Raw genomic sequence first — 19266 nt, 5'->3', positions numbered from 1 at the left:
GAAATTGGTTTATGAGAAACCCGTCTTCTGCTAGGCCTAGGGCTGGATACAAAATCCAATCTCTACTAATAGGTGAATATATTTGTTGGGTGCTTGAATCATCTTCACGTGGGTTATTGCCTTCACGCTCCTGGAAAAAACAGCCTCCAGGTAATTTCTAATAGAATAATGTAGTGAAATTCATGAAAGCTCAAGTGAAATTCAGCTGCCCTCCTCACTTGCCACCCTCACCCCCACATACAAATGCAACAGATTTGCGGTGGGTGAAAATTATATAGTTCTGAGGTCTCAAAATAGTGAAGGAACTCAATAAGAAGTTGGGTTTTATGAACCCAAAACCTAGCGCTCTTCTCCTGGAAGTAGCTCTCCCTGCTGTAAGGAAAGGCCAAGAAAGCAAGGAACCAAAGAGGCCAGCAGTTCTCCTGCCCCTCTGTTCCTGTTTCCATGTCCTTAGGGAAGATGGAGGTGGGCCATCATTTTGCCAGGTCCACAAAGCCTGAGCGCTGCCATGAGGTTTCCTGGGGGCTCTTTATTTCCCTCTAGTACCAAGGCTGGCTTCTCAGGTGGCTCAGTGGTAAAGAATCCACCTGCCAGTGCAAGAGACGCGGCTTCAGTCTCTGGTTCGGGAAGATCCCCTGGAGAAGGAAATGGCAACCCATTCCAGTATTCTTGCCTGGAGAATCCCATGGACAAAGGAGCCTGGAGGGCTACAGTCCATGGCATCACAAGAGTTGGACATGACTTAGTGGCTAAACCACAAATGCTGGAGAACTGGGGCCCCCCAGATTTCTAACTCAGGTGCACACTAGGCTTTAGTCTAGAGTCATCCTAGAGGCTGAGGCTTGGCTAAGATAGCTCAACTGTCATTTATAATCAAATCAGTCTCCTTTCCCGTCCTGTCTCCCACTCTTTGCTCTCTAGTGTGGTGCTACGGGCCTCTGGAGGGTAGGCACCGTGGCTCTATAAACAGCTTCTGAGCAGGCCAGCAGAAGGCAGTGAGTCACGGTAGTTTAATATAGTTTTCAAGGACTCCTGCACCAATACATAAGGCCTAATAGATTTTATAAAGTGGGGAGTGGGTTTAATTTTTAAATCCAGGTGATGCAAATCAGTAATCCAGTAAAACTCAAGTTCCCAAGAATTTCCAAAACATACCCATAGAATTTCCGAAACTATTTTTATTAAGACTTGGCGTTTCTACCACAAAGGGCGTGGATTAGATCCCTGGTTGGGGAACTAAAATCCCACACGCGGCACAGCGAGACAGTGGTTGGGGGTAGGAGCGCGAGGGTGAGACTGATCCTGAAGGCACCTTGTTCTCCCCACGCATCACCATTGATGAGACAGCTGTCCTCAGGATGACCTCCATTCCATCTATCCTACAGCCAACTGAGCCAGACAAGCAGGTATTTATGTGCCAGGTCTAGAACACACATGTAGGTAGCTATGCCTAATTACCATTTTATAACCGCTGTTTTGAGTACCAAGTGCCCGGCACTGTGCAAAGCACATCATGCTTTTAGTAGGCACCTTCGTCAGTTCCACTTTCAGATGAGCTTTCCAGAAGAGGCTGGCTCAGTAGATACCCATCGTTTCTGAGTGGTAGAGCTGGGATTCACATAGGCAGTGGGGGCCTCGGCCCAGTCTGGTGGCGGGTCTTGCACCCAACAAACTATATGCAGCTGGTCATGGGAACCTCTTCTGGGAAACCCTTGCTCTGCTGTGATGCTGCTCATGACAGCACAGCTGCTGGTGCAGCCGGTCTCCTAGAAGTGATTTGCTTTTACCTCACAGGCTGTGATCATTCTCAGAATTGGCCACCAAAGGTGCACTTGGGGCCCACCTGAGAAATCACGGGAGGCTTGCCGGCCTTCACCTAATCACTCTCATACCTTTTGCCATACTCAGCTTTGTAAGAGACAGGATATAAAATGTAATCACTTGTGAACTATTTTTCATACTATATTCCTCTAGTTACCAAATCATAGATTTTCCCTGTATTGCCTTTTTCCTTTGGATAACAAAAAACACACAACTTCAGAAAATGCCCTAAATTGCTCAACTCCCAGCTTTCAATGTGCTCAACACTTTAGTTTGTAAGCTCCCAATCATTTTCCTGGAGTTAACTAAAGTTTGTTCTCTTAATCACTTAGTCATGTCCAACTCTGAGACCCCATGAACTGTAGCCTGCCAGGCTCTTCTGTCCATGTAATTTTCCAGGCAAGAATGCTGGGAGTAGGTTGCCATTTCCTTCTCAAGATGTTCCTGACCCAGGCATTGCAGGCAGATTCTTTACCAACTGAGTTATAGGGAAGTCTTTTTTTTTCTGTGCCAGCTTACAAAACCTAGAGTGAACTTTTTGGCCAACCCTATACTAGGAATAAAACTTTTTCCTTTCAGTAAAACTGTCAGTCTTAGCCAGCTTTTCCCCCTCCTTACCTACTGGGAACACTGTTCAACAGGCCTAGGTATTTTATCACTAACTGTATTGCCAGAAGAGCAAGTCAGGACTACCACATTGAGAACCGAAATTAAATGCCCGTAAGATTAGATGTAATGAGCTAAAATGACAAATCCCTTTGGCTAATACCCTGATGCTAGGAAAGACCGAGGGCAGGAGTGAGAGGAAGAGATGGTTGGATGGCATTACCAACTCAATGGCCATTAGCTTGAGCAAGCTCCAGGAGATGAAGGACAGGGAAGCCTGGCATGCTGCAGTCCATGGGGTCTCAAAGGGTTTGGACACGACTTAGCCACTTAACGCCTTGTACACAAGTAGATAAAGGTTATTTTAAGAAGTTTCAGCATTACTCCATGATTCTGAGGGCAGAAAGGCCTTGCCTTGTTTGTAGTAAATGACTACCCATCACTGGCTCATCAGTGCAGGGTAGCAAAGCACTTCCCTCCCTTCCCAAAGCCACAGAAGACACTGCTGATGGTTTAGTATGGTTTATTAAGCTGTGCCTTAGTACAGACGCTGGGGCTTGCCCATGGTGCTCTTAATGTACAAGGCCCTGACGTTCTGCCAATTTTTCTTGAGCAATGACACCAGGAAGTTGACAGCTAAGTGGATGTTGTACACAAGCTCATCATCTGTCATCTTCACGTGGCCAACAGCCACTGCCAGACACAGCACCTGTGAGGAGAAGGTCAAATCAGGTTGGTGGCCTGATTCAAAGAAACCAACTGTGGAGAGTGGGCTCATCTACAAGCCAGATGGGTCTATTCCTCCCCCTTCCAGTGCCCTAATAAGCAATGCTTTGCCCTCAGACCAAGAAGACCAGAGCTATTTGAAAATCTTCAATCCTGTAAAGGGACTGTCACAAGTCCCAAGAATCCACAGAAATGCACACCAGGGCTTCCACTCAATGTGGGTAAACTGCAAGGCCCTGCCACCATCACCACTATTTAATCAATGCAGCCAGCCAGACCACCTCACCTTCTTCATCTGGAACTTGATTGTGGACTTCACTTCATCAACTTTGGCCACCATGTTCTCATTGTGGGTCAGCAAGGAAGGGAACTTGCCAGCCTTGTTCAGGCCTGGGCCCAGGATTCGGGGGATCTGCTTGATCAGAGACTCTGAAGCCAAAAAGGCATCGTATTTCTTGGCTGGTAGAGAGAAAAAGCCATTAGGACCTGGCCCCTCAATACAACTCTAAAACAGAGCTCTGTGACCCAACCACACAAGTGGCCTCTAATCAGCACTCTACCCTTTCCATAACTACCAAGTCTTTTTCATCCTCTCCTCGGGCCAGTATGAGCTCCATCTTCTGGACTTTTACTGGCCAAACAACCACATGAAACCTGGTGGCCTAAGTCCACACTGACTCACAATCCATGTTGCAATGAAAAAGGCTCACTGTAATTAAGACTGCCTGGCTTCAAATCCCACCTTCCTACTTCCTAGTCACCCAACTGAAGAACCTGTTCACCTGTAGAACACTCGAATCATATAGAATAAAGATTAAAATGAAACAACACGAGCTCTACATAGAAATTCCAACCCAGAAGGCACTAGCATCTGACCTGTCAACTAGACAGAGCTCACCTGCTTAGAAAAGAACCACTACCTGGCCTTCTTCCCTTAATGATAACCCTCAAAGCAAAGAAAGAATTTTCACATGGCTAAGTTCCAATTTCCAGTTGGCCAAGCACAGCAGATGCTTGGTAGTGACTGTACCCCTTCATCGCTTTAAAATCCAAACAGCAAAAAAAAAAAAAAAAAAAATCCAAATAGCAGAAATACCCCTATATTCTACCACTCCCAAGAGATCTGCCCCCAATCTACCCCACCTATAAAACCACACTCACCCAGCTTCTTGACCAGTTTCTTATTCTTGTTGAGTTTCTTCAGCGCCTCAATGTCCATGTGGGGGATATCCACAGCCTTGGCCTCATCACAGTGCTGCTGGTCCCCCAAGACACACACGGAGAACTTGGGGCGGGGAGTGGACTTAAGCCTGCATTTTGGGGGCAGTGGGGGACAGGATAGGTCACGTCCAGCCCTAGGCTCCCGAGGCTGAAGGTGAAGGGGTCTGGGGCCGCTGAGCACTGAGCCTTACCCAGAGCCGTCCACATTCACCAACAGCTAGTCTGGCTTCTCAAACTAGCCGGCGGGCTTGGCCAAAGCCTCCCCACGCCTCCCCTCATCTTTTAAGACCCAGGGTGGGGGTCCGTCCAGCCACGCCTGCCCGGAGCAGGGGGTCTGAACTACCCGGGCACTTCAGTGCCGCACGTGCCCGGCCCGCCTCGAGCTCCACCGGAGCCGCAAGGGAGGAGACCGGACAGCACGGGGGCGCTGAGGGCTGGGTGGGATCGGAACGGTGCCAACCTGACGGTGCCCGAGAAGCGTTTGTCCTTCTGAGGGTCATAGTTCTTCAGGCTGATCTGAAGCTCCACAGTCTCCAAAAACCTTAAAGAGAAAGTTAACAAAGTTGTAACAAGCCTCCAGCGGCTTTCCCCAAAGCGGCTCTCCCCGCTTTCTAAGTAAGTACTTACTTCCTGCGCTTGCGCTGGTTCCCGTGCAGGACTTCCCGCACCGCCTCGTAGAGGGTGTCGCGGGAGACTTTGCTGCTGCGAGAGACAAGCAAGACGAGCGGTCAAAGCCCGGGAACCGGGCACCAACCCCCGGGGGTGTCAGAAGCCTCGGGCGCGGGAGGGCCTCGGGATTACTCCCCGGGGGTTTCTGGACAGCCCAAGTGGGGCGACTCGGGCCCAAGGACCAACCCCGGGGAAGAGGGACCCTACAGGAGACCGGCCTTGGCGCGCCAATTCGAACGCCAGGCCCGCAGGCCGAAGCCTGACAAGAAATGCACCTGAGCGAAGCAGGGGCAAGAACCCCCGGGGCTTCTGCCCGCAATGTCTCCCTCCCCACGGGGGCGCCCAGAGGCGCGGATGAACGTGGATAGGACGACTAAACGACACAAACCTCATGGTTCCCTACACCGCGATAACCGGAAAAGAGAGAAACGCCGCTCGCGCATGCGCCCAAATAGGATCCTTGTTCTCGCGAGAGATGCCTTGTTCCCGCGGCTTTTCTCAGGAGTGCAGTCAGTCTAGTGGCTCAATCACCTGGAGCGCCGCCATCTGCGGCCGCTGAGGGGCGCCGCCGCCGCGCCTTGCACCGCTAGTCTCGCTTGGGAAGACCCGAGCCGCTGCCAGGCCCTTAGGGAAGGGGCTAAGGCCAGGGATCGAACCACAGTAGTTCACACTACGGGGCATCGCACCCGTGACAGCCTCTGAAAGGATGCAGACAGACCCCACCATTTTTGTCACTCAGACCTCCTGTGCGCACTTCCTGCTGCCTTGCGAACCTGTTTCATGTCTCAAAAGCAGGCTTTACTAAAAGTTTCGTTCTTGGCCGCTCAGATGCTGCAGCGGGGAGGTCTCAAGGAAGGTTTTGTGATGAACTTACACCTGACAGTTGATTCAGGAACATCTGTAGGTTGTTTACTGTGAGCAAGGCGCCTCGCTAAGTGCTGTTGGGAATATAGAGATGCAGGACAGATACGCCCACAGTACTGCACACTCTTCCTGCCTCTTCTGTCCAGCAGGCCTCGTCTTCTCTGCTCACCGTAACCCCAGGAGCCCTTCAGATCCCTCCCCAAAGGCCATCATCTGCCCCAAAGCCTTCCCCAACTCCACGCTAAGTCACTCCCGCCCTCAAGCCCCTCTCCTGCAGTGAGGCATGCCCAGTCTCAACCTACTCCACAGACCGCTCTGACAGGGCTCAGGTGGGTGGTAGGTATCACACATGGTCTGGCCCACAGAACGTGCATGAACCTCAGAACTCTACCACCGGCCCCACAGGGAGAAAGATGCCCCCTGTCACTGAGCATGGTGGGGCAGGGGGTGGGGGGTGGTGTGGACTGGTTCTCAACAAATACCCAGAGTTAGTAGGAAGTCAGGCACTGCTCCTAATAAGACATTATTGAACCTCTTTTTTTTTTTTTTTTTTTAATGAATTACCATTGATATTCAAGTCAGAAACAAGAATACAGAGGATCATCACATATACACTTGAGCACAAGAGATCTGGGCTGAGCACATGTCCCCGGGGCTCCTGGAATTGTCCACTCAGGGTCTGCTATGATCCTGCTGAGGCCTATCTTACAGTGTCTGTCCCCATAAGTGACAAGGAGGGAGCCCAGGGTCAGGAGCCCTTGGTAATGCAGATCATCTAGCCCCTTAGACCCTTCCTGCCAGCCCCTCTGCAGCCTGGAGCAGGGAGGCAGTTGATCCCTGGGATGGCCAGGTTCAGCCTGGACCCCCAGGCAGGGGGCAGGGTGAGGAGCTGAGGGCAGAAGTGTCCTTCAGGAAGCTGGTGAGGGAGCTTCGGGAAGGTGGTCCTTTGGTGGACAGTCAAGGGGTCAGATGTCGCAGGGCAGCCTGCAGGGACTTTCTCAGGAAAGTGGTGTTGAGCTCCACAGCTGCGGCCAGGCCCAGCTTCTGGGGCTCGGTGATCTGGAGAGAAGGAAGAATCACGTCAGGACTCCAGCAACTGATCCCTCCTCTCCCCTACCCTGCCCCTGGGCTCTGTTTAGTTAGAAGAGAGAAATCCAGGACCCAGGGACAATTGAAGATGACTCCCTGAGAAATCTAACTTCCATTAGATGCTACCATGATCAGGGAATGTGACCTTGGGCAAGTTACTGTGTCTCAGTTTCCTCATCTATAAAATAGAGCCAATAATAGTATCTTCTCACAGGAATAAACTAGCAAGTTAACATATGTAAAGGGCTTAGAAGGATGTCTGGAACATAGCAGGGGCTACAAGTATCAGCTCAGAATTTTAGCTCTCTAACCTTATCCCCCATGACCATCCACTCTCGGGTTTTTAGGCCTCAACTACAATGACCTACCTGCAGGTCCCCTCGGACATTCAGTGCTTACACAGTTTATTTGCCTGGAATGCCCTTTCCTCCACCTTGGACTTTAACTACCACCCATCCTTTAAGAGTCAGAAAGTCTGTACCAATTCCCACGACAAACAAGGTTTAGTTGCCCCCTTTTCCTCTGCCATCAGATGCCCTGTACATACCTTCACCTGTCTGCTACCAGATAATACAATGATCTGTTAATCATTTCTCTCCCCTCTCACTAGCCCAGTAGGTGCTGGTGAAGAGGTCAAGTCCAGGACAGAAACTGTGATATTGTGATTGTTGATTCCTAATGCCCCAGAAAGCATCTGGCCTACAGCAGTGTTGGCTGGATGAATGAACTCCTAAGCAGTCTCACTCGCCTATTCTTGGATTTGAACTTGTGGTTTCCCTGGCTAATATACAGGGTTTTCTCCCTGGCGAACATCAAACACCCTCGTGGCAGGATCAGAGCAGCAGAAGCTGCCCTTGTGTGTGCTTAGTCGCTCAGTTGTATCTGACTCTGCACCTACATGGACTGCAACCTGCCAGGCTCCTCTGTCCATGGGATTCTCCGGGCAAGAATACTGGAGTGGGTTGCCATGCCCTCCTCCAGGGGATCTTCCCAACCCAGGGATCAAACCCAGGTCTCCCTCACTGCAGGCAGATTCTTTACTGACTGAGCCACCAGGGAAGCCCCACACTTGTGGCCCTACCAGTACTCACGTTGGCCTGATACTTGGTCATCACTGTCAGCAGGAGCTTGGCATAGGCCATGGATGTGGTGGCCGCTGGCCCCTCTTTACAGAGTTTCTCCATCAACACACTGAACTTCTCAGGGGGCATCTCCACCTGCACACATTAGGAGATGGGCAATAGCACAAGAAAGGGCCCTGGATTCAATTCCCCAACTCTACCACTTCTTAAGCAGGTGACTGTCAACCAAACTGAGCCTCAGGTCACTCAACTAGACTGAGCCTCATGTCACTCAACTAGACTGAGCCTCAGCTTCCACATCTGTAAAATGGGGCTCATAATACTGAACTCTGAGGACTTTGAAAATGATTTAATGTTATTATGTAGATAAAGCCTGGCACACAGGGCTCAGAAAAGCGGTGGTCACTGCTGCATAGGCTCAGATTAGGAGCAAGGGGAGACCGAGGATTTTTAGCCTGGCTTAGTGGTTGAAGATAAAAGGAATAAGTGGTCCCAAGGGAGTCCTGCCAGCGTAATAACAACAGTTCTTCATAATCATAACTTAATAAACACTTATTAGGCATTAGGTACCATTCCAGACATGCTACCCCAGTTATACCACTTAAATCTCACCCCAGTTGTACATGGTAGGTGCCATCATCACTCCCCTTTTGCCGATGAGGAAACTGAGGCATAAAGAGGCTAACTACTTGCATTATAAACAAATGAGGCAGACTCTTATGTACCGATATATGGAAAAACTGCCAAAATATCCTATTAGATGAAAAAAGCAAAGTACAGGGCACTTTGTGTTACAGCTTAGAGCTTGGTGTGTTACAAGCTATGTAAAAAGCAGGGGAAGAGTAAATTTCAACTTGTGTCCTTGTATATATACAGCATCTCTGGGAGGGTTCCACTGCAACCAGTAACACCAATTAGCCCTGGGGAGGGGAATCTGGGTGGCTGGGTGGAATTTTTTCACTATATCCTTGTAAGGATATAGTTCAAAAGTGTGAACATATGAATCTATTACCTATTCAAAAATAAATTAAATTTATACGCACACATCAACAAGTTGCTCCTCCAGGCCACAGAGCCAGCAAGAGGCACAGCTGGGATTCACCGTGCAGTCAGCTCTCTGCTCCTGGCCTTTCAAGCCCCAAGACCCTCCTCCCAATGTCACAGGCGCCCTGCTGGAGGGCTGCCATCCTGCTTGCCCCTCCATCACTGAAGTGGTCAGAAGCCCAGGAACCCCCCTCCCTCCCGCATCACAGCAGCGCTTCTTAGTCCATCCCAAGGCAGCCCGCTCACCTGCCGCTCCAGGAGTGACTGCAGCACCAAGAAAGTCTCCTCCTTCCAGGGCAGCTCCGAGATCCATCTGCAAGCACAGGCCCCAGGGAGGAAAGCTCAGCCTCCCACCAAACCTGGGGATCCACCGCTCCTACCCCAAGGCCAGGCCCCAGGGACAGCTAAGACCCCCAGCCGCAGAGGAAGTAGTCAGGGCCCCTGATGCTGGCAGCCAGGTAGGAGCCGCTGCTGCAGTGCCGGGGAGGCCATGGCCCCAGACCCCTGGGAGTTGACAGTGGTGGCTTTGGCCGAGAGGTACAATGGTTCCCTGAAAAATGACCGAGAGTCGAGAGTGCATCCTGAGCAAAAAGGCGAGGGTGAGCCAGGGAAGAGGAGGATGACGATGATGGGTGAGATGACACATGTGAGTCTTCTGAGAGAAGGCGAGCCCTCCCTGCAGAGCCCAGCCCCCGGTGAGGTCCGCTCCAGCTGTGCCTCTTGTCCTCAGCTTGTTGGGAAAGGCAGGATGTCACATGGAAACACTGTGCCTTCCTGGGTGCACAGACTCGGGTCTGAGGCCAGGCTTTTGCACTTGCTGTAGCTGTGTGACCTTTGGCCACGTCCCGCGGCCTCTCTGAGCTTCAGTTTTTCCATCTCTAAGGTGACAGCTGCACAGGACTGCACGAAGACTGAAGTAATGAATTGAAAGCACAGAGAAAGTCCTCGGTAACAGGTGGCTAGTAGTTTTTGGAGACTGTCTCCTTCTCATGTGATACTTAGCATTTTATATTTCATGTTGGTGTCCAATGGGGTCTCACCTACTCATTATTTCTACATGTCTGTACTTAACTCCCCAATTTGATGCCCAAATTTAACATCAATTTTATAACAGTATTTGAGCACTTACTAGGTGCCAAATACTGTGCTGAGGCCTTCATGTGCATCATCACACTTAATATCTAGAAAAATCCTACACAGTTAATGTGTGGAAGCAGAGGCTCAGAGAGATAGAACAACCTGATTAAACTTGCACATTTAAAGGCAAAGTTGAAAGATTAAAAAAAACGAAAGGCAAGGTTGAGGTTTTCACCCATGTCCGTCTGACTCCAGAGCCAGTGTTCTGAACCATGATGTCATGTTCCAACTATGCTAAGAACTCAAGAAGAGCAGCACCAGCCTCTTCTCCACATTCCCTGGGGTGCCTGGCACAGAAGTCTGGACCCCTGGGCTGGGAAGGGACATGGTGTGGCAACTCACAAGGACCCACAGTGGTCAGGCACAAAGCCAGGCTCAGGCCAGCGAGAGCGGGCATCGGCTGTGCCACTGCCTGTATTTCAGGCACTTTTGGGCACAGGGCCTGGTGCCCAGCCAGCTCCAATTCCAGAATGCCAAGAGCAGGCTTGGCCAGGGGGAGGAGGCGTGGGTGGGGCCAGCAGGGGCGCCTGTCACTTACCCCAGCATTAGAACCTGCACATCTGGCGCCAGGGCCTTGTCCTTTGTAAGGCAACACAGTAACTCTGTTTGAGCTGGACCTGGGTGGGCGACAGCAGATAAGAGAAGTCTGGGGGAAGTGGCAGGAGAGGAGGGGGCTGGCAGGGAACAAAATGCCCGGGTCATTACAGGTGGCAGCGTCAGGGAAGCAACTGGTATCTTTACTCCTTGAATACCCAAGGTTCTGCCAGGACCACCCAGGGGAGGTGAAGGGTGCTGGGAAGAGAGAGGGCAGAGCTACCGGGCGTGGGGCCTGTCCTAAAATTACCTATTCCTGGGGCTTGGAGCACAGGGCCAAGGAGGGCTCTGCAGACAGCGTAGGGATACTTGGTGCAGAAGGAGGTCAGGGCAGTCGTGAGCAGGCGGGAGGCTGAGGAAGTCAGGGAGAGAATCTACAGCCAACGGGGAGGAAACTATTAATTGCTTCTTCCCTCCAACAAATGTTTATCAGACACATTTCAGAAGCTTATACATTACACCGGGCTTCCCCAGTGGCTCAGCAGTTAAAGAATCTGCCTGCAATGCAGGAGGTGTGGCAGGAGGAGCTGCAGATTCTATCCCTGGGTCAGGAAGATCCCCCGGGGAAGGAAGTGGCAACCCACTCCAGTACTCTTGCCTGGAAAATCCCATGGACAGAGGAGCCTGGCGGGCTACAGTCCATGGAATCACAAAGAGTCAGACACGACTGAGCAACTAAACACAAACACATACATTACAGTGACAAAAAAGTTCTTTTATCCAGGACCCACACGGATCCACCCACTGAAAAGGACAAATAGCTCCCTTCCCCAGCTCCCATATCCCTTCAGCTTCTGTAAGGATCTGGGGGCCAAGAGGGATGAGTCAGATGCCCCGTAGGTAGATGGCCTAGGGGTCTATGCCCTTCCCTTGCCCCCAGGACTTGGGACAAGCCAGATATGTGCAAGGCTGGGAACCCCCTCTGGCATCCTGCTGAGGGCTTAGACTCTCTCCCCGCCGCCCCCCCAGTCCCAGACCCTTCATGTGCATCCCAGAGAACCTACCCGTCCAAGGAAGAGGCTCCTGGTCAGCACAGTGGCATTGCCCAGGCTGAGGTCTGGTGACAGGGCCAGCAGCCAGGTGCAGAGCTGGAGGAGACCTGTGTCCAGGAGCTGCGGGAGCTGCAGCTGGGCACACAGTAGGTCCACCTGCCAAGGACGGGGGAGGGTCCCAGGACACTCAGCATGTCTTGGCTGGACTGTCTCAAGCCAACCAGGCAGAATGGGCGGGGCCAGGACACCCCAGGGTAAGGTGAGACAGGCGAGCCGCCCTATGGGAACCAAGGGATAAAAGAAACCACTGCAGGTGACCCCTGCCCCTGAGAGAACAAAAAACCCAACCAAACCCCCTCCCCAAATTCCCACATGAGGCAGGGGAACAGAAATTTAAATGGAGACAGGGAGCGTGTCCTGGGGGCCAGGCAGGCTTTCTGGACTCACCTGGCCAGGACTGCACTCTTGGAGAAGCTGCAGCTCAACTGGTGGGGTGCCCTCCAGTCCTTCCAACCCCTGAGAGGGTGAATGCCATGTTAGGGCTGGCAGAGCCCTCAGTGACAAGTCAATTGGCAGAGTGGGTGGGTGAGGACCCCAGAAGGTGCTACTGGAGGAGAAGAACTACTTGCCAGGGGTTAGAACAACATATGTGGGCCAAGAAAAGCCTTCACACAGATGACTAGACCTTCACTTCCCACCCGCCACCCCCACCGAACAGCTGTGCCTCGCTGCACTGGGGCTTCCCTGGGCACCACTGGGGTCCAGGAAGTGGTGGAAGAAGGGCTGTGGGGAGTAGGGTAGGGCAAGTCACCTTCCCGAGGGTCTTGAGCAGCTGCTGCAGCCTGGGAACCTGGTCCTGCGGAGGAGAGCCCGGTCACTGCCAAGCCCCAACCCGTGCAGAACGGCCCCCAGTCATGGCCACGGCCCCAGCCAGGTCCCAGCCCCCTCTGCTAGAAGGCCCCGGGTCAGTGGGAGCTAGTGGGCAAAGATGACTCAAGAGAGCCAGAACTTGAAGGCTAAACTTTACAAAGTGCTTCAGAACTCAAACTAGACAAGGGCCCCTGTAAATCCAACTGAATAGACTTGACTTCTTTGCATCCATCCTGATGGGGCTAGACCAGGCCCTGGGCTGGGAGGTCAAGCTAGATGCTGGGATGATCCCCCCATTTCCCATAAGATGGGGCGGCAGGGGTAGATCCAGAGCCTTTCCTCTTCCCCGGCACCCCTGACCTCACAATACTGATCATTAGATGAAGGGGTCCCACCTCCAGTCCCTCCCTTCCCTACCCTCTTCTCAGAAGCTTATGGAGCAGAAACTACATTCCTTCAACCCCACCTCCTTCCCCTTGCTCCACAGACTACAGTCATTCCGAAGGGGACAGTGTCCCAACCAGCTTCTGCCCTGTATAAACCCTCCACCCCAAAAGATCACTCCAAAGCAGCCGCCTCACCCTAGTACCTGGATAACTTTGGGCAACTCCAAACCCTCAGGTAGGCCCTTAGCTTCCTTTAGACTCTGACCAGCCTCACTGGGCTCAGGTCCCATGATAGGCTGGTTTGTAATGGATGATGCATCTCCTCCATCAGCCAGGGATTCTGAAGATTCATGTTCAGGTCTCTTCTCCTCATGATCTTCTTCTTCCTCTTCTTCCTTTTCCAAACACCGGAGCCTTTTGGAGGCCCTCTCCCCCTCAGGACTGACAGGCTCTTCCTCTGGCTCCTTCCTGCGTTTCCCAGGATGCTGGGAGTCCTTGTCCTCCTCCTGCCCTCCTTCCCCTTCAGCATCTGGAACCGGGGGCAACTTCAACTTCCTGCCCCCTTGGCCCAGCCGCCTACACATGCCTTGGAGCTGTCTCTGGCACCTTTTGGACAGTAGGGACGCACCATCAGTGGAGACGCCAGCACTCAGATCCCTTCGCAGAAATTCTCCAAGGGCCCGGAGCCAGGGATCAGGGTCAGGGCTTGAATCCTGCCTTGCAAGCTGCAGCACAGGGAGGAGCCTGCTTTCGGGCAGCGATGGCCAAACAGCCATGAGCAGGGACATCAGGTTTCTCCGGCATAACGGGGGCAATCGCAGCAGCAGTGGTTTCCTGGGTGGCAGAGGGAGGGCACGGTTAGGAGCATCTCGCTGAAAGGAACCCAGGGCAGGCTGGATAGAGTTAGAGGCTAGATGGCACTGGACAGAAGTGGGTGGGGAGCGCTGGAAGGCAGCACCTGAGAGTCAGTGTGGATGGAAGTGGAGACAACATGGAAATCACTCAACAAGTGAGCATATATTCTACACTACACTAGGCCCTGCTCTTTGACATCTCCTATTTCAGCTCAAAAATTGGAACCTACCCTGTAATCCATCACTTCATGGCAAATAGATGGGGAAAAAATGGAAACAGTGACAGACTTTATTTTCTTGGGCTCCAAAATCACTGCAGATGGTGATTTACAGCCATAAAATTAAGATGCTTGATCCTTGGAAGAAAAGCTGTGACCAACCTAGACAGCATATTAAAAAACACAGACATTACTATGCCAACAAAAGTCCATCTAGTCAAAGTTATGTGAAAGCTGGACTATAAAGAAAGCTGAGGGCGGAAGAATTGATGCTTTTGAACTGTGGTGTTGGAAAGACTCTTGAGAGTTCCCTGGACTGCAAGTAGATCTAACCAGTCAATCCTAAAGGAAATCAGTCCTGAACATTCATTGGAAGGACTGACGCTGAAGCTGAAACTCCAATACTTTGGCCAGCTGATGCGAAGAATTGACTCACTTGAAAAGACCCTGATGTTGGGAAAGATTGAAGGCGGGAGAAGGGGAGGACAGAGAATGAGAGGGTTGGATGGCATCACCAAATCAATGGACATGAGTCTGAGTAAACTCTGGGAGTTGGTGATGGACAGGGAGGCCTGGCATGCTGCAGTCCATGGGGTCGCAGAGTCTGACCCACTGTGACTGAACTGAACTGAACCCTGTAATAGATCCATGCCTGTTTTATGTAAACAAACAAACAAAAAGTACTCTCTGAAATTTTATGTACAAATGATAATCCAGAACGCTGAGTAATGCTTAGTCTGCAGCCCTGTGCTCCCCTCGGCAGTCCCTGCAACTCACAGGGTCACCACCCTTCACGCTTTTGCACCTCTCAGTACGTGACTGCTATTTGTCATCACACACAAAGACACTTGGAATATGTGAGGCAGGAAAGAAACCTTTTATTTATTTGTGTGTGTGTGGGGGGGGGGGGGGGGGGTTAAAAACACATCTAGAGCAGCCGGTAGCGCCAGCTCCTGCTTCACACGACCCAAGAGGCTGAGGGCACCGACAGGGCTGGAGGATCGCAGAGGAACTTACAGCTCCAGGCGACAGTCCGGGCCCTCCACGACGGGCTCCTCCCGGCACAGCGCCTCGAGGACGCCGCCCCAGGCAAAGGGCTCCCCGCCGCGGCCGCTCAGTGTCCGCAGCACCCCCAGACCACGCCGCGCCCCGTCGGGCCCGGCCTGCAGCGCCTGCAGCAGGAGGCGGCCGGGGGCCTCCAGCCGAGCCCAGGGCGCCGCCGGCTCTGCGTCCTCGGCCCGAGCGGGCTCAGCCTCCAAGGCCTCCATGGCCGGGATCGGGGAGTCGCGCCGCTCCGCGCTCCGGCTTCGGGCCTCAGCTCCGGGGCCTGGGGAGAGGGAGGCTGAGGACAGCGCCGCTCCAGCCAAGTTCCATGCTCAGCGCTGGCGGACGCCCGGCCAGCGCGCGGGACTCCAGCGGTAAGCAAAGGAAGGAAGCGGGAGGTGCGGCTAGGGGCGGGGCGCGAGGGAAAGCCGGAAGGGGCGGGGCCGGGATGCGCCGGGCCGGAAGCAGGAACCGAGCAGGGGGAAATCTGCGAAGGCCCACTGCCGGTCTGCTGACGGGGCGGGGCCAGAGTTGGGGCGGGGCTACAAAGAAATAGGCTTGTGGGCGGGGTCATGCAAGAGATTGGGTGGGACAGGGCTTGATGGAGAAGCGGGTCCTTACATTCCTTCAGGTAAGCGATGAGGGCGGAGGTACAGAATGGATATCACGGTGCCTGTTGGTTGTATTCAATACTTCTGGATTCAAGCCTTATTTAATTTAAACCGACGCCCATGTTGCTTGTAGATCATGGGCTTTGGCATAGGATTTGATCATAAAACGCCGTAACTTAAAAGAATAGCAAGGAGAGATAAGAAAGCCTTCCTCAGCGATCAATGCAGAGAAAAAGAGGAAAACAATAGAATGGGAAAGACTAGAGATCTCTTCAAGAAAATTAGAGATACCAAGGGAACATTTCATGCAAAGATGGGCTGGATAAAGGACAGAAATGTTAGGGACCTAACAGAAGCAGAAGATATTAAGAAGAGGTAGCAAGAATACACAGAAGAACTATACAAAAAAGATCTTCACGACCCAGATAACCACGATGGTGTGATCACTCACTTAGAGCCATACATCGTGGAATGTGAAGTCAAGTGGATCTTAGGAAGCATCACTACGAACAAAGCTAATGGAGGTGATGGAATTCCAGCTGAGCTATTTCAAATCCTGAAAGATGATGCTGTGAAAGTGCTGCACTCAATATGCCAGCAAATATGGAAAACTCAGCAGTGGCCACAGGACTGGAAAAGGTCAGTTTTCATCCCAATCCCAAAGAAAAGCAATGCCAAAGAATGCTCAAACTACCGCAGAATTGCACTCATCTCACACGCTAGTAAAGTAATGCTTAAAATTCTCCAAGCCAGGCTTCAGCAATACATGAGCCGTGAACTTCCAGATGTTCAAGCTGGCTTTAGAAAAGGCAGAGAAACCAGAGATCAAATTGCCAACATCCGCTGGATCATCGAAAAAGCAAGAGAGTTCCAGAAAAACATCTACTTGTGCTTTATTGACTACGCCAAAGCCTTTAACTGTGTGAATCACAATAAACTGTGGAAAATTCTGAAAGAGATGGGCATACCAGACCACCTGACCTGCCTCTTGAGAAACCTGTATGCAAGTCAGGAAGCAACAGTTAGAACTGGACATGGAACAACAGACTGGTTCCAAATAGGAAAAGGAGTACATCAAGGCTGTATATTGTCACCCTGCTTATTTAACTTACATGCAGAGTACATCATGAGAAACGCTGGGCTGGAGGAAGCACAAGCTGGAATCAAGATTGCCGGGAGAAATATCAATAACCTCAGATATGCAGATGACACCACTCTTATGGCAGAAAGTGAAGAAGAACTAAAGAGCCTCTTGATGAAAGTGAAAGAGGAGAGTGTAAAAGTTGGCTTAAAGTTCCATTCAGAAAACTAAGATCATGGCATCCGGTCCCATCACTTTATGGCAAATAGATGGGGCAACAGTGGCTGACTTTTTCTGGGCTCCAAAATCACTGCAGATGGTGATTGCAGCCATGAAATTAAAAGACGCTTACTCCTTGGAAGGAAAGTTATGATCAACCTAGACAGCATATTAAAAAGCAGAGACATTACTTTGCCAACAAAGGTCTGTCTAGTCATGGCTATGGTTTTTCCAGTGGTCATGTATGGATGTGAGAGTTGGACTATAAACAAATCTGAGCGCTGAGGAATTGATGCTTTTGAACTGTGGTGTTGGAGAAGACTCTTCAGAGTCCCTTGGACTGCAAGGAGATCCAACCAGTCCATCCTAAGGGAGATCAGTCCTGGGTGTTCATTGGAAGGACTGATGTTGAAGCTGAAACTCCAATACTTTGGCCACCTGATGTGAAGAGCTGACTCATTGGAAAAGACCCTGATGCTGGGAAAGATTGAGGGCAGGAGGAGAAGGGGACGACAGAGGATGAGATGGTTGAATGGCATCATTGACTCGATGGACATGAGTTTGGGTAGATTCCGGGAGTTGGTGATGGACAGGGAGGCGTGGCCTGCTGCAGTTCATGGGGTTGCAAAAAGTTGGACACAACTGAGCGACTGAACTGAACTGAACTGACGCCCATGTTGCTTGTAGATCATGGGCTTTGGCATAGGATTTGATCATAAAACACCGTAACATCACCTCTTCCCCAGGCCATCAGCTGCCATCATTTGAGTTTCAGCTCTCTCCGGAAATATTTGATGTATCAGTACACCAGAAAATGGGAATTGCAGTAAAATCTAATGTTATCTATATAGCGAAAAGCCTTGCTACTGTAATCTTCCTCTCAGAGATCAAGAAGTGGCCTTGCTGTGGTTGTTTATAAAGGACCAAGAGAGCCTCCACTTCCCAGTGTTTCAGGTTAGGGAAATCTGGAGGAGGCAAGTCTTCCTGCGAAGGGAGGGATCATAGCAGAGAATGGAAATAAAGGCAGAGGGGAGAAGAGCCCCACGGGACCCCCATAAAGCCTCCTTTGGGTACCAGCTTATATTTCTGTCTTCTGAGCTTCTGCTGCCATGAATACATCCATTCAATCAATAAGCCTTTTACTGATCACCTAGGGCTTAGGATACAGGGAACAAAATAAAGCTCCTTGCCCTTGTTGAAACAGACAACAGGTAAACAATAAAATGACTGTTTGTGATAGGCGGGAACAGAGGCCAAGTGAGGTAGTTTTAAATAGGTGATCAGGCAAGATGAACCTAAAGGAGATAAAGAAGTAAGCCATGTAGAGGTCTATGAGGAGACCATTTTGCGAAGAAGGTTATGGTTAGGCTTTGAGCAGAAGCCTGGCTGGAGCTGAGTGCACCTGCTGGAGAAAAATAGATGAGATTGGAAAGATAACCAGACCAGATTTTGTGAGGCCCTGAGGTCCCAGAGGGAAATTTGTCTTTTACTCTGAGTAGTATAGGAAGCCATAGGCATATTTTGAGCTAGCTCTGATTTCCATTAGAGTCAGTTTTATAATTTTTTCCAAAATGATTTCAAGGGAGCTATTGGATAGGACTGGACTTCCCAGGTGACTCAGTGGTAAAGAATACACCTGTCAAGAGTCTGGGAACATCCACTAGAGGAGGAAATGGCAACCCACTCCAGTATTCATGCCTGGGAAATCCTATAGACAGAAGAGCCTGGAGAGCTACAATGTGTGGGATCACAAAGAGCTGGACAGGGCTGAAGCGACTGAACAGCAACACTGGAAAGGAGTAAGGAGGATTTCTTAGTGCCTGCTTTGCAAAGGCCAAAATAGTAGGAAAGAAATTTCTTCCAGGAACCTCTGTCTCAGGCTGTCAGTTCTAACTTCATAGGAGGTGTTTTTGGTCTTCTAATGATGTTGGGGGCAAGGAGTTGGGAAGGCCCTGATAAGCAGTGGGCAGGGCCAAGAATGCTAAGCAGCCTTCAATGCCTTGCCCACCCTCAACAAACAAAGCAAGCTTTACTTTGTAGTCGCTCTAGCTCGTGCCCTTCAAGGTCTGCATTCTAGCCGATGGGAAGGAGATGAGGGAGAAAAGGTCTTAAAAAGTGTTCTCTGAAAGTGTGGTTCA

The 19266-nt window shown here is 51.1% G+C and overlaps 2 protein-coding genes across 3 annotated transcripts; both read right to left on the bottom strand.

Annotated features, from left to right (window-relative positions):
• Positions 1-2936: 2936 nt before the first annotated feature.
• RPL10A (ribosomal protein L10a) lies at positions 2937-5571 on the bottom strand. Of its 2 annotated transcripts, none has more exons than XM_061146523.1 (6): positions 5432-5571; positions 5002-5076; positions 4835-4915; positions 4315-4463; positions 3440-3612; positions 2937-3136 (listed from the first exon to the last, which is right to left on the bottom strand). In XM_061146523.1, the coding sequence occupies exons 1-6, from the start codon at positions 5434-5436 to the stop codon at positions 2966-2968; spliced, it is 654 nt and encodes a 217-aa protein (XP_061002506.1). In that variant the 5' UTR covers positions 5437-5571; the 3' UTR covers positions 2937-2965. The 2 variants fall into 2 exon arrangements, with proteins under 2 accessions (XP_061002506.1, XP_061002507.1); XM_061146524.1 differs by having other exon boundaries at positions 5002-5073; positions 5432-5471.
• Positions 5572-6458: 887 nt separating this feature from the next.
• Positions 6459-15605, bottom strand: FANCE (FA complementation group E). Its single transcript, XM_061146522.1, has 10 exons — positions 15191-15605; positions 13305-13935; positions 12657-12701; positions 12293-12361; positions 11858-12001; positions 11104-11227; positions 10798-10876; positions 9369-9435; positions 8088-8213; positions 6459-6966 (listed from the first exon to the last, which is right to left on the bottom strand). The coding sequence occupies exons 1-10, from the start codon at positions 15439-15441 to the stop codon at positions 6865-6867; spliced, it is 1638 nt and encodes a 545-aa protein (XP_061002505.1). The 5' UTR covers positions 15442-15605; the 3' UTR covers positions 6459-6864.
• Between the last annotated feature and the right edge of the window lie 3661 nt (positions 15606-19266).

This window comes from Dama dama, chromosome 7, assembly GCF_033118175.1.
Source record: "Dama dama isolate Ldn47 chromosome 7, ASM3311817v1, whole genome shotgun sequence".
Taxonomy (NCBI): domain Eukaryota; kingdom Metazoa; phylum Chordata; class Mammalia; order Artiodactyla; family Cervidae; genus Dama; species Dama dama.
This window is presented reverse-complemented; position numbering and strand designations above follow the sequence as displayed.

Excerpts from the sequence above, each read along its gene's own strand:
- RPL10A (XM_061146523.1), bottom strand. Across the intron at positions 4,916-5,001 it reads AACCAGCGCAAGCGCAGGAA|GTTTTTGGAGACTGTGGAGC; the intron begins GTAAGTACTTAC and ends TTTCTCTTTAAG. Across the intron at positions 4,464-4,834 it reads CGCTTCTCGGGCACCGTCAG|GCTTAAGTCCACTCCCCGCC; the intron begins GTTGGCACCGTT and ends CCCAAAATGCAG.
- FANCE (XM_061146522.1), bottom strand. The coding sequence starts at position 15,441 with ATGGAGGCCTTGGAGGCTGAGCCCGCTCGGGCCGAGGACGCAGAGCCG. Across the intron at positions 13,936-15,190 it reads CCGGACTGTCGCCTGGAGCT|GAAACCACTGCTGCTGCGAT; the intron begins GTAAGTTCCTCT and ends TCTGCCACCCAG. Across the intron at positions 8,214-9,368 it reads AGTCACTCCTGGAGCGGCAG|GTGGAGATGCCCCCTGAGAA; the intron begins GTGAGCGGGCTG and ends TAATGTGTGCAG.